The sequence below is a fragment of the Mchenga conophoros genome, linkage group LG8, assembly GCF_057382185.1.
Source record: "Mchenga conophoros isolate Kocher_MC1m ecotype Shallow Benthic linkage group LG8, M_conophoros_male_GT1.1, whole genome shotgun sequence".
Classification (NCBI taxonomy): Eukaryota; Metazoa; Chordata; class Actinopteri; order Cichliformes; family Cichlidae; genus Mchenga; species Mchenga conophoros.
The window spans coordinates 14,100,604-14,114,792 of NC_140533.1; the positions used below are offsets into that span (position 1 = coordinate 14,100,604).

The following is a 14,189-nucleotide window of genomic DNA, read 5'->3' on the forward strand; positions in this document are numbered from 1 at the left end:
AATAAAACCAGTATGCAATGATTTGCTGACTAGTTATAGACCAATTTCCAATCTTCCCTTCCCACATTTTAAATGTGTTTTATTTTTAGCTTGATTAGTATTTAGAGAACACAAGTTAAAGCATGTTTAGCTGTCTGTCTGCTATAGCGGTGTCTAAATGTGTCATTGAAGGTATTCACTTTTACCACATCAGATAACGGTGACCAGCTAAGGCAGGGGTCAGCAACCTTTAACACCCAAAGAGCCACTTGGACGCGACTTCCACGCAAAAGTAAACACTGGGAGCTGCAAATACTTTTTGACATCTAAAATGAAGATAACACTGTATATGTTTTTTTTTTTACCTTTATGCTTTGTGTAAACAACTAAGGTGTGTTGCTTAAATCCATGAAGTGCTACAGAGAAAATTACTTTTTATTTATGTAATTAACACATTTTGAACTCTTAAAGAAATATAACAAAAGGAAAGACACCCAGCTGAACTAAAATGATCCATGTAGCAAAGAAAAACTGTTGTGAGGTGCCAGCCTTATATCGCCTTTGGGCTTTTGGAGCCTTGACCTGACTTTTAAAAAAATAATTGAAAAAAAAGCACTATGCTGCTGAAAAATAGATATTTGCAAAATTCTGCTTAAATATGTATTTTACCTGGTTAATGTGTGTGGCGGGGCATGGTCTGCAGCGCCGCTGCAGGGGAGGCGGATGCACCTGAGCGGCACCCGCAATCACGCTTCGCCGCCTTAACGTCTGTGCTATCTGTTAGTGAGGGGATTTCCGGCTCTTTCGGCTCGGCTCACTAAAAAGAGCTGGCTCTTCAGATTGTTTTGTTGCTTTAATTTATTATTAAAAATAATATAAAATTATGCACAAAAGGAATTACTAATGTTAAAAAAAGTGGTTTTATTTATATATGTTTTTATATATAAATGTGGTGGCCCCTAGAGACAAAGCACGTACAAATTCCAAAACAGAGCTACCTAGATCACTTAAATTACACAACTGAAAGCATATGTGTATGGTTTGTGTATTTATACACAAGCACTCACATATATTCAAATAATTAAAAAAAAATTTTCATTTACCTGTTACTACCACACACCAAATCAGGTCGTTGGTACTTGCTGGCTTGTGTAGCCTCTAGGTAACAAAAGCACAACACTGCGCCCAGCATCCTGGAGCACTTCTGTTGTGTTTTGTACGTGCTTCAGAGTTTTTACGTGCTTACACTCAGTAGCACAGGAAGTTCCTGTGCTACTGAGTGTAAGAGAGTGTAAGAGAGGGTGAGAGAAAGAAAAAAAAAAAACACGTGACAGCTCGGATAAGGAGCCGGCGTCGTTCACGTCAAAGAACCGGCTCTAAGAGCCATTTCGTTCGGGAACGACCCATCACTAACACATTACTATTGCTAACCTAACCCAAAAACAGTAGTCTAGTCTAAGGCTACGTCCACACGTACCTGGGTATTTTTGAAAACGCAGATTTTTTCTATGCGTTTGCACCTTTCGTCCACACGTAATCAGCGTTTTCGGTCACTAAAAACGGAGATTTCTAAAAACTCCGAGCAGGGTGGATATTTTTGAAAACTCAGTTTTTGCATTTACGGACGAGAAAAACGCAGAAAACGCAGCGTCAAAGGTGTGCTCATTTTTTGACGTCACACTGTGCGCCACGTTATTGTTTCGGTGAAATGAATTTCTACAATACTATTACTGTTAATTGTACTCTCTGTAGTGTTTAAATGCTTACATATATACACACACAGTTACTATCCCTCCACACATACGACTCGGTTCTGCTTCTATGCCCCAGCTTTGTTTAGGCTTCTAGACTTCTGATTGGCCAACATTTCTGCACGGTTAGGAATATATCGCCACCTGTTGCTTTGGCATGTTCCTAGCAGCGTTTTCCTTCATTTCTGCCTTTACATGTGGACAGGATTATTTTTCAAAACGACAATGGAAAATCTCCGTTTTCAAAAATACCCGTGTACGTGTGGACGTAGCCTAAGTATCACATTACAATTAAAAGAAACATAAAGAATACAAGGATTATAACTGAACAGAAGGCTAGGCTATCGATAATAATAATTTCTTATAGGTTACTCTACAATAGGCTGCAAAAAGCCTGAATGATTAAAAAACTGATAATGTCATTATAATTGTATATCTTTATATAGAGAAGTAACCTCTCAGGTTCACAATGACATTTTCTGTGAAAACATTTTATTAGCCCTATACCTGAATTTGCATAATTTCATGACTCATGTTAAAAGTAGGTCTGTTACAGGCCTACAGTATAAATTTGTAAAGTGACTTACATATAATTCGTGTATTTTTTAAAAACAACTGACTAAAACTATAGTTTTTACAATATTTGCATGTCAAATTAACAGAATTTTTTTTGTTATGAGTATTAAAGTATTTCACTGTTTTTGTTCCCACTATTTGTAGTTTTAACAAATAAATTTGATTATAATAACACATTGATGTTGTAAATATAACAAAGACATTCTGTTTAATAGTTTACAAAAATTCACTGTGATTGAAACATTTCTGTAGGGATTTTACATAGTTTTTATGTCAATTTCACTGCCATTTTTTACAGTGTAGGGCTAATCTGCAGGTATAGACAAGAAATAAAAAACAAGACATAGGGGATTTTTCCAAATATTTTCACAATATTATAGTGTGGTGTGACTAAAGCATGGCGGGATCACAGGTTGTTGCTTTGAGCCATTTTTATTACACGCGGCTGCAGCTCACAAGCTGCCAGCCGGACATACACCACACCACAACCACCCACCAAGTCCCTGTGTTTTAACAGGCGGGCGTGGTCTGCCCGCCACATATAGTTAAATTATGTTTTGTCATTGCAAAACCATAACATTTTTAATGCGCTGTGTTTGTGTTTTAATGCACTTGTTTGGATATAATGTGCCATAAATATTTTCTTAATGCCTGGTTTAAGTCACAGGTTTATTTACAGGTTTGCCACCATTTGGTGCTGTTACCCCATTGATTCAGCATTACTGTGCTTGTGTTTCCAGATGTCCTGCTGGTCACATGAATTTGGCTGGGAAATTCTTTGCTTGTATTACACTTTATCCTTTACCTCATTCTCATGTTTACCATTCACAAGCAGCTGGGGCCAAAATCGTCATTGTAGGAAATATGGTGAGAAAGTTACCATCAGTTGGCAATATACCAGGGGTACATGTTTAATGATATACTGTGAACAACATGACAACTTCCTCCTCTTGTTCAGGCGAAGGATGGAGTTGTCAATCAGGCTCTGCTCCACCCTTACAAGCCAAACCTGAATCACTTTTTTGCAAATCTTTGGACAGATCCAGTAGCGGTTTTTGATACGGGCGACACGGGCGGTTGCCCGGGGCGGCATCGTGGTGGGGGGGCGGCATCACGGGCATCGGCAAAAAAAAAAAAATTAAAAATTCCTCGTACTCATGCTGCCCCGATGTCATGCTAGCGCATACTGGGGATGACATAGGCACCGATCTTTCTATCGCCCATTTGCTGGGAGTAAGGGTGCCCTCCGTTTGCGAGGAGGCCTATTGCTTGCGGCACAGGGAGGAGATTTACAGTTTGATGATTTAAAGTCTCACACACAACCCATTGAAAGGGGAGGGGGCCCTGCTGCTTCCAAATAGAGCACATTTCACTTATAATGTTGTCAATCCAAGCTCATTATGTATTCCTGATTTGAATCCTGGGTTGTGCGAGGTGCCAGAGGGAGTGTTCGCCCAGGGCGCCAAAGAGGCTAGGACCGCCACTGGACAGATCCCTGCGCAAGAGATGGATGTTACAAATGTTTATGCAAATGGCATAAAAATGTTGTTGTTACATTTTCAAATCAGATCTTCACAGCAATAAAAAACTGAATGTAGCTTTCTTATCTTTCTCCTTTAATGTCTGTTTTGTGACACTGAACAAGGAGCTGCGTATAAATCAGGATAGTAACTGTCTGGTAGTGATTTTTGCTGGTCCTAAACCTCCTGGTCAGCAACATTCTGCTCATCAATCTACAGTGTTGGGGGGTAACGGAATACATGTACCAGCGTTACATATTTAAAATACAAAATATGAGTAGATGTAGTCCCTTACAGTCACTGTTTAAAAAGGTGATAATCAGAATACAGTTACTTTGTTGGAATAAAGGGATTACACGGCGGTCTTTCCCTGTTTCATATGTTAGACTATGCCCTATTTTTGGAAATTCCACACCGGTGGAAACCCAAACAAAACACGCATTAAGAGACTCTAATGTCTGTGTCTCAATCTTGTGGCCCATATCACCCCTCCTTGCATCCGTGACGTGAAGAAATATTTTAAACAATTATTATTCAAAAACTTATTTAATATGAAGGCATATTCAATAGGCAATAGGCAGAGTGTTACAGGCGTAGCCCTAAAGAAAGTAGCCTCATGGGCAGTGTAGTCCGAGCTGCAGGGAGAATGTGTGGGACTGCTCCTCCCGTTATGTGTGTGTGAGCATGGGGGAGGGAGAAAAAAGGAGAGTCGAAAAGTACAAATTGTCACCGAGCAGAAACGGGAGCTGAAAGCATGTAAATATAATAATAACCACCGCAGCCAGAGGTCCCTTTACTACGGTTTGGAGCCGTGGATCTGGTTTATATACGCGTGGAATAGTTTTCTACACGAGATCGCTGCAAAAAGTGCAGCCTTACCTAATGTCCACCTACTGTTACTCATTTTATATTAAGATTTAAAAATCTAGTTGGTATTGGCATGGTGAGTAACCTTCAGTTATAGTAAAATAAATCACACAGCAATAGTACATTCATGTAGTTGTAAAAAAGCATGATAATGTATTAAGTAATCCAAAGTATTCAGAATACGTTACTCTCATTGAGTAACATAACAGAATACGCTACAAAATACATTTTGAGGCATGTATTCTGTAATCTGTAGTGGAATACATTTTAAAAGTAACCTTTCCAACACTGTTAACCTACTCATTGCCATGTTTAGGCGTGTTTAGGCATGTAGCTAAAGAACCAGTCTATCAGTATTCACATACTGATTATTTTCACTTGACTAAGCTTGAGTCAAGTCAAGTCAAGTAGCTTTATTATCATTTCAACCAGTGGTACAGTACACAGAGAAACTTGACAAAATTCTTCCAAGACCATGTTGCTACATATATAGTTTATAACAAACAAACAAAACAGGACTACATAAAGTGTAAGTGTGCAAGAATTTCAAAAAAAGCAACAACAAAAAAAACAGTGCAACGCCAGACAGAATGGAACGATACAGACACAAGAAAGTCCAGACAAAACAGTGCAACAGAAAAGTACAACAATAACAGTGGGTTGTGCAAAAAATAACTTGGTGTATGAAGGTGTGCATGTGTGTGTGTATGAGACTGTGCACATAAGTGCTTGAGGTAGTGACGTGTGTGAGCGAATCATTGTATGTGTCAGTCCAGTCACAGTGTTCAGGAGTCTGAAGGTTTGGGGGAAGCGACTGTTTCACAGTTTGGCAGTCAATTTATCCATCGGAATATGAATGTAAATTAATGGGTGAATGTGACATGTGCTATAAAGCGCTTTGGGTGCTATGGGACAGCAGAAAACTGTTATGTAAGAAATCAGTTCTTTTACCATTTACAACCTGATTGTTAAGTACCACTCCCATCCTTCTTTCTCTGCTCCTTTCATTATCTTCTCAAGCATGAAGTCTTTATCAAAAGGATCATCCTCCCACATGTCTCAGTATTGGATCAGGAATATTATTCTAAAAAAGTTATTGGTCATTGCACATCAAATGCTGTTTGAAGAAGGCACAGCCCATTAGGTTTCGGTAATTTCTTAAATGACTCAGAAAGGCTCAAACTGATGAATCCAAAGTAAGCACACCTAAGCAATAGCTACAGATGAGACCGGCCACACAACAGGCCAAAAGGAAGGCAGGATGGAGTGTGTCGTCACAGAAAACCCAAACTGCAATTAGAAAAAAAAAGGAGTGGTAGTAGGAATATGGACGGGGTGTGTTTGGAGCAACAAGCAAACATAAGAATAAAAACGTCACAAAAGGTTACTTTAAGTCCAACATTAGGCAATGAAACTGCGTGTGTGTGTGTGTGTGTTTGAGTTGATTTAGTCATAGTGTTAAAGACACTGTTTACTATCTGCCGTATTCCTGAATTCCCAACATAGTTTCCAGCTACTGACAACTAAATATATCGACATTGTTGATGAAAGCAGTTGTATGAAATGTTTAGCCACATCAGTCCAACCTTTATTTTATGTGTCAATATTTAAATGTGATATACAATAAATATGTAAGCGAATCAAGTGTGTGTTTTTAATGTATAGTCTATAAGGAAAATAAATAATGGAATCCTGCAGGTTTAAAACCTGATACATGTTCTACTTTCATAATGAACCTTTGAAATCGTTTAACCAGGGCCATGAAGCAGCTGCAAATTTTCTTTTAAAAGTTACGATTAAGCAAATGGAACCCATGCACACACTGCACTAAATTTCAGCTGAATAAAAATTCTTATTCTAATAATATTTCTTTGACTGAAATTTGCGTTTCAAACAAATATATTTGCCTGCATTAATATTTAACACCACAGAGACTCATACCTAACAGGCTGAGTTGCAAATGTGTGGTATTTTTAGCTTAGCTCAAAGCTGCTGAGATGTCTGTCTGCTGCAGTGGTGTCTAAATGTGTCATTAAAGGTATTCAGTTTTTCCACATCAGATGGGAGTGACCAGGTAAGAGGATGGGGAAGTATTGCAATGAACGCTAGACCAGCTCAGACTCCGTGTCTGAGTGCTTTCGACTGGAATTTCTTGTTTTCAAAGTTTGGAGGAACTGTCTTCCTCTGTGAAACCACACCTTTACATGTGTGCTGGCTGCACCTATTTTGTGTGCATGCAGAGTGACAACAGTGGCAGGGAATGGAGTTCAGCAGTAGGAGACAAGGTGGAAACTCGTCAGAAATCAACAGTTTTAGTCCTTCCGCACACATTTCTTACTGAGAACGACTGAAAGAGAAACATGAATGACACGGGAGCAAAAGAAGAAGGAGTAAGAATAGAGGAAGGAGATAGAGGCGACAACACAGACAATATCTGCCAAACAGAGAAGAGCCAGGTAGGTCCGCTTTCACTAAAACCCTTCAACTGCTGTTGTGATGTCATGGCATGTTTGCAAAAACAAAACAAAGCAAAAGAGAAAGCAACTAACCAAAAGAAAAAAAAACTGAATGTTTAAAAAAGTTATACTTGGAATTTCCACTAAATGTTCCAAGTAATGGCGATGGTGAGCCACCCACAAACGTCTCAGAAACTTGTCTAACTGGTGGACCTTAAAGGAAGCTTTACTAAGTATAAACCGGTTCATTGAAAGGTTTCTATAGCAATTCAATAATGTTTACTCAAAAGAAAAATGGAAAGCACAATATAAGAGCCCAACTTATGTCTACTAGTATACCTATAGCATCATAACTACATGCATGCAATTAAGCATGTAATCTTGTTTACTGATAACATTAAAGATGGCTGCATTCCACTCATTCATTTAGCTGCGGAGGTATTTTGCAGGCCTGTGGGGATCACATTAGTAATAGGCAAAGGAAAGGTTTGTGAAACACTGAAACTTTTAAAGCATAAGGTTTCAAAACAATCTCATACTCATCTCTGCACGCACACCTGCTAATCTCACAGGTTGCACTATTCTCCACATGGCCACTTGTCACAGAAGCATGTATAGCAACAATTTTGATCGACATATGTTTTAGAGAAATAATTGTACAAATAAAGGGAGAAAAATGCAGAAATTGTTACAGACAGCAATTATATTTATTGTTATAACTACCCAGATTTAAGGCTGTTTTTTTCTTAACAAACAAACAAACCACATCCCCATTCAAAGTTTGGAAGTGAATTTAACTTTTGTTGAATTATAAGCTTCCTGAGAGTTAACATCGACAGCGTTATGATTGATGTGATGTGATGATTCAGCACATAGCGCATGAATCATCACATCTCACAACATAAAAGACATGCATCGGAGGTGTTTGGAGGTGGGGGGCGGTATGTTTGTGTTAGTGTACATGCATATGTGTGCATTCGTGTGCGTCCCTTGAGAGAAGGTATCCCTTCACCCGGTAAAGTGAAAGTCAGCATTCCTTCAGTCGATACAGGTGGCCTTGAAGAATAAGGGTAAAGAGTCCAAAAACACACAGTCCTGTTATCAAGGAGAATTTTGTTATTTCCATTAACCTCGGCCTTGGGGCCTTCCAGCTGGCACCAGTGGGGGTAACCGCATGAAATGAAGATGGTGGATGTTTGAATTAGTACGAACAACTGCATCCAATTTTACAGTTGTCTAATGTCCGTCACTTGTCACCAGGTCTCTCAATTTCCCGTTGAAGAGCCGTGAGCTTCTCTAAGACCACCGTCTGAGTATTCAAGGCCCTCCCCATCGCTTCAATTATAGCGGCCAGCCTTGTGGGGATTTGAACAGCCGTAACTGCTTTCTTTAATCTTCGATAAGCCAGGGCCGAGCCAGCTCCAATGAGCAAGAACCCTGTTATCATATTTCTGAATAGGTAGATGTGTTCGATGTCCTTGATTGACAGTCCCGTCAGGCACACGACGCGCCAGTTCCGCCAGACATCGATTGTGTAACCGGCAGGGAACGTCCCTCCAGGACAGTCGGCCTCTCTTGAACCCAGGCTTCTCGATGAGAAGTGCAACTCAGTCTGCAGATGTCTTGGTTAAATCCAGTTCTGCCTCAGTTTCTAAAAACAGCCAGACTCGCATCTTGATATCCTTACGAACCTTTCGTTGACCCTGACAAGCTTCTGCAGTATAAATCGAGTTCTTCATTTGAAATGCCACCAAACTTTTCAAGACTTTGGTGCGTCACAAAGCACAGGTTCTCGATGAGAAGCCTGGGTTCTCCTCAATTGCATTAAAGGACCAGTTGATCAAATCCATAATTCTTCTTTAGGTTTAAGAGAACACTGAGACTGAGAGACTCTTTGAGGGTTTGAGATAGAAGAGACTAGACAAGACATGAGAAGCCAAGCAGGAAAGATAAAGGAGAGGGAGAAAGTGTTTAATTTCTAAGTCCCTAAGTGTAATGAAAATGAAGCTTTTTTTTTTTCTCCCAAAAAGATGGGAGTAAGAGCTGACAATTTCTGCTGGTTTTCTCCTTAAGCTTCATAATCAACAAAAATAATAATGAGAAACCAGGTATTGTTTTGTTATATACAAGTGGCTCTTGTGCCCCTTGTTATAAATAGAAGCTGTAGTATTAAAAACAATAATTTAATAATAACAAGATTCAGCTCAAATGACACTGGTTCATACAAATGGAAATCCTGGCACCTTGGATTACTTGCTTACATTCCTGGAAGCAGCAGGTAAGCAACCTGTCAACACTTGGCTGAAATACAACCAGAACCTCAAACATGATGTAAATGTTTTGAACTGCAGTGTTTCGAAAAACCTGAGCTTCAAACACTCAACACACTGTAAAAATGTCAGTACTGAGGTCACATACCAAGCTTTCATTCCACTTGCATAATAGCAGATTATAAATGAATACCAATGAGTACCTAGGCCAATTTAAAAGTTTAATTAAAAAAATAAAATGTTTGACTTGTGGGTTGTATTATTCTACTACAGGATATGTGCATACACAGGCTCACTGTTAAACCAGGCTCAGAAATCCGTATAAGTCAATCACTATTTAACAACTTTTTAAAAATCCTTTCAGAGTTGGATCCCCAAAATCATCAAGAAACGAGTGTGCAGCACCTTTGTAGAAGATTCCTTCAGGTACTGTGACCTCTGCCTTTTGATAGTGACATGTTTGTAATTTGAGTTGACTCTCATAGTGATGTTTGTATCCCTCCACCTCTCTCAGTAGTAGTGAATTTTGTCAGTGTGGGGCTGCGAGAGATGACCATGCCTCTGTGGCTGTTGGAGATTATTTCAGCACAGCAATTTTGAAGCACTGGGAAAGTGCGGAGCACTCCTCTGAACAACCAACTGATGCCTTTGGAGAGGTGCAGTTTGCAGGAGCCAGCAAGAGGCACAGCCATGTGGGTGCTTTCATTTTGTCCCATAATGCTTTATCTCTACAGCCTTAGAGTTTTGGAAAATGTGAAAATGTTTTTAAAGGAAAATTCATGTAAAGGTGTAAAGGTGGGTTAAATAAAGATCCAGATAAACCTGGACCTCTGGTAGTCAGTACTTTGAGTTTTCCTGACCTTCAACCTGCTACTAAACAAACAAAGTCAGTACCAGAGTAAAGAACAAGCCACTCCTTAACATATTGAGGAAAGTTCCTGTAAAACCTTTAACACTGACTCTCCCATAGTTTTCCTGACAGTAAAAATTGGTCTGGGCTCTAATGGGTTAAGGGTCATTTTCATTTTCAAAGTTTTAATCACAATTTAACGGTTGAAACAAGCAAAGCAACATTTTAGCTTTGATACTAGATCACAATTCATTACTTTCCAAGCCTCTTTGTGTTGTTGACATGTAATTGTTTCTTTTAATCCATCAAATGTCTAATCTTAGTTCCTGCGCCTGTCATGGAGCACTGAGCCTTCGGTGGTGTACAACATACTGACAGCCCAGTCAATATGGGGTCTTCCTAGACCAAACCTGGTTGTTTCTGTTGTGGGTGGAGAGAGCAGGACACAGGTGAAGACCTGGGTACGGGAGGTTCTCAGACAGGGACTGGTGAAAGCGTCACAAAGCACAGGTAAAAACTTTATGCATCTGTCACTCTGTCAGTGCCTCATCTATAATGATTACAGTGTGCTTGGAATTTCTGTGAGATGTTTGCTGAAATATTTGATTGTTGGTTAGCAGATGCTATCGTCATTTCCAGATGGTTCCTTTTACCATATAAAAAATGTATAAAAGAATGCCTTGCCTTAACTTTGTTTAGTTTCTAGATTTATAAAGCTGTAAAAGGAAAAAAAGCAGATTCTGTTCACCTGGACATACGTTTTTCATCTATGAAAATATAGTTGAAACATTTCCTTACCTGGATAACTGAGCATGCATCGAGATATGTAAGTCATCTTAATGCAATCACATATCAATGATGGCCAAACCCCATCTTGCAGTCATCTTTGTAGAAGATATTATACATCCTGTAGCACACCTGGGATGTCAGGTATCGCTGTTAAGGACTCTGGAGATGCTGTGATCGTAAATAAAGCAGTTTCCCACTCAAGACACCAGGATGGAAGTAGTATTGTTTACTCAATGGATTATACTATAAGCTCTAAAAAAAAGCATACTGTCTGGTCCTAATGTTTGTACTGAAATGGCAATTTTCTCTTTGACTACTGTACCAAGTGCAGGTAGCACATGGTGATACTGATCTCCTGTCACTTGCTCTTCTTTCAAAACAAGTACAAGAAGCAATGAAAAAATTGTTCACACAAATATGCAAGTTGCTACATGGCTCACACTAAGTAAACATGATTATTGGATAACATCCAGGACAGGGCGTAGCAGTGAGAAAGCAAACATGTTGCTTTTGTACTTACACTCGCCATTAAAACACGCTGCATATAAAAACATTTTTTATGCATCTTTTTGGTTTTTCTAGTATTTCTAGTGCTCTTAATTCTTTGACAGATAAACACACAGACCGAAACTCAGACTCCAGCCAAACTTAACACAGTGACTGGGGAGACATTGGGAACATGGCCACAAGAGTGACATGACATGTGGAGACAAGTTAAACTAAAGGCAAAGGAAGGCAAAGGACCAAAACCTAAGAATTAAATTAAAAAATTAAATGGACAATACGTAAACACTGGGTCACCAGACTCATGACCCTGACAGTGTTTTAGTGAAAATGATAAAAAATAATATGATACAGTTTCACAGCTTAATACATTATTTTTTGTTTGATTTTTAAGCCTATTCAAAGAAATGTAACAGATAGTAATAAATAAATAATAAATAATAGGTATGAAGTTGTGCAAAATGTAAATAACCCCAGTTATGGACAACATATTAGCTAATGGTATCACATATAGAGATATGAGATTTGCAAATTATTGTTAATTATTATTCAGGTGTTAGTTTACACAGCTTTTTAACATTTCGGAATTATTTAGTGGCATGGCACAGTAAGCTACTTAGTATACAGGTTGAACCAGGAAATTTACCATCTACCTGTTTCCCCCAGGTGCATGGATCTTAACTACAGGTCTGCGTGAAGGTGTTGGCAGGTGTGTCGGACAGGCAGTGAGAGATCATGCAGCTGCAGCATCTTCAGTCTCCCTCAACAAGGTGGTAGCGTTGGGCATTGCTCCGTGGGGCCTTGTGAAAAAACGAGAGCAGCTGGTCAACCCTCAGGTAGTACAGACATTTACACGTTTAAACATGTGTTCACCTTTATTTTGCAAAAAGCTCACTTAAAGATTTGATTTACATTTCTCATTTTAATAGATTTTTTAATTGCTTGTAATTAGTATAAATATACGTCCCAAATTTAAGATAAGTAAGACATTGTCTTGATGCATGCTCAGTTATCCAGGCAAGTAAATCCCAAAAAGTTGATTCTGTTCATCTGGAAGTAAGGCTTTCAGTGGGAGAAACATTACGTCACTCATCCAACTGTCTTCTTCAGTCTTGAATGACTGCAGGTTTTCCCAACCTTATAAACAGTACACATGCATAATGACTGAAACTAGCACCACTGAAGAGCAATAGTCTACAAGGTCAGTTCCTTGAATACAACCATTGATCAATGCCCATAACTACAATTCCAGTACACTATATTACTCTGTTTGTGTTGGGGGACCCGATCGTTGAGGTGGACCAATTTTTGGCAGTGTGTTTCATGTATAAAAGCCATGGAGATGCGGTGTTTAGAGAAAATGCATTTCAATTGTCACACTAAGGGTTTTCACTTAGACAGCAGTTGTCATTCTTCTCTGTTGGACCAGCTGGAACTTTCTTTAGGTGCCTTTCCAGCTTTGACAAATGTCCAGCTGGGATAAACACATTTACTCAGGGCCTTCTTGATATGATTTTCTTGTGATTCCCTGTCAGCCTACCCAAAACTAGGAAGGGACCTAAAGAAAGCTCCAGCCAATCCAGGTGAGAAGAAGGACAACTGCCGCCTAAGCAAAACCCCTTAGTGATTCTGTATGTGTCAGGAGTATCGGAAGAGTTGAAACGCATTTTCTCCCAACACTGTGTCTCTGCAGCTTTAATACCCCAAAAAATGATGCGCCAAAAACTGATCCACCCCAAGAGTTGGGTCCTGACACAGAGTAATAAAGTGGATGCTGTTAAGTGTCAGCAGGATTGCCATGATTTATACATCAGGGAAACCAAACAGGCTCTGGTTAAAGTGAATGGCACAACACAGAAGAGCTACCTCGCCAGGCCAAGACTCTGCAGTGTATTTAAACCTACAGGCCAATGCTGTGATTACAGCCATTCCCCAACTCTCTCTAGATGGTACTCATGGCCATTGAATAATGGTCATTGATCAGTGCTAATGACAATATGCATATTAATGATCAAGAAACTGACCCAATGTTTATTCAGTTGTGTTGGTATCAGCCATTATGCAAATGTACTGTTTATGATGTTGGGAAAACCTGCAGTCAGCTGAGACTGAAGAAGTCAGCTGGATTTACAACGAAGTGTTTCTCCCGCTGAAAATGCTACGTCCAGATGAACAGAATCAACATTTAGGGTTAGTAAGATTATGTGAATTTTATCATTGAGTGCTCAAAGTAAGGCAAATCTATACTATACTGGTAATCTTGGGACCAAGCTGTATTTGTATCTCCTATTAAAACACACAAAAAAGATCCAAAGGTTTCAGGCTTCCATTACACTGTAGACAATTATCTTAATCAAAGAAACACTGTAATAACAGTTTTTTCTTCTTTTGTAGGGAAGCTTTCCTGCAAAGTACTATGTCCACAGCATTTCTCGGGACTCCTGCTACCTGGACAACAACTACCAGGCCTTCCTGCTGGTGGATGATGGTAGTGTGGGCCGCAGAGGAGGAGAAACAGATTTCAGAGCCAGATTGGAGGAATACATTTCCCAGCAGCGCACAGGCATATGGGGTGAGAGATGGTACCATACTATGAGTACAATATTTTATTAAGATTTATAAGACTT

The 14,189-nt window shown here is 39.3% G+C and overlaps 1 protein-coding gene across 2 annotated transcripts in view; it reads left to right on the forward strand.

The window, feature by feature from the left end:
• The first annotated feature begins 6,944 nt into the window (after positions 1-6,944).
• Positions 6,945-14,189, forward strand: part of LOC146568372 (transient receptor potential cation channel subfamily M member 4-like) — a 29,551-nt gene continuing 22,306 nt past the window's right edge. The window contains exons 1-6 of one of the 2 annotated variants that reach the window (XM_085284375.1): positions 6,945-7,149; positions 9,784-9,845; positions 9,934-10,111; positions 10,593-10,779; positions 12,229-12,398; positions 13,957-14,134. In XM_085284375.1, the coding sequence (XP_085140501.1) occupies positions 7,054-7,149; positions 9,784-9,845; positions 9,934-10,111; positions 10,593-10,779; positions 12,229-12,398; positions 13,957-14,134 (871 nt within the window). In that variant the 5' untranslated portion in view covers positions 6,945-7,053. The remainder of the gene's footprint in view (positions 7,150-9,783; positions 9,846-9,933; positions 10,112-10,592; positions 10,780-12,228; positions 12,399-13,956; positions 14,135-14,189) is intronic. The other variant, XM_085284376.1, reaches the window with a different exon arrangement.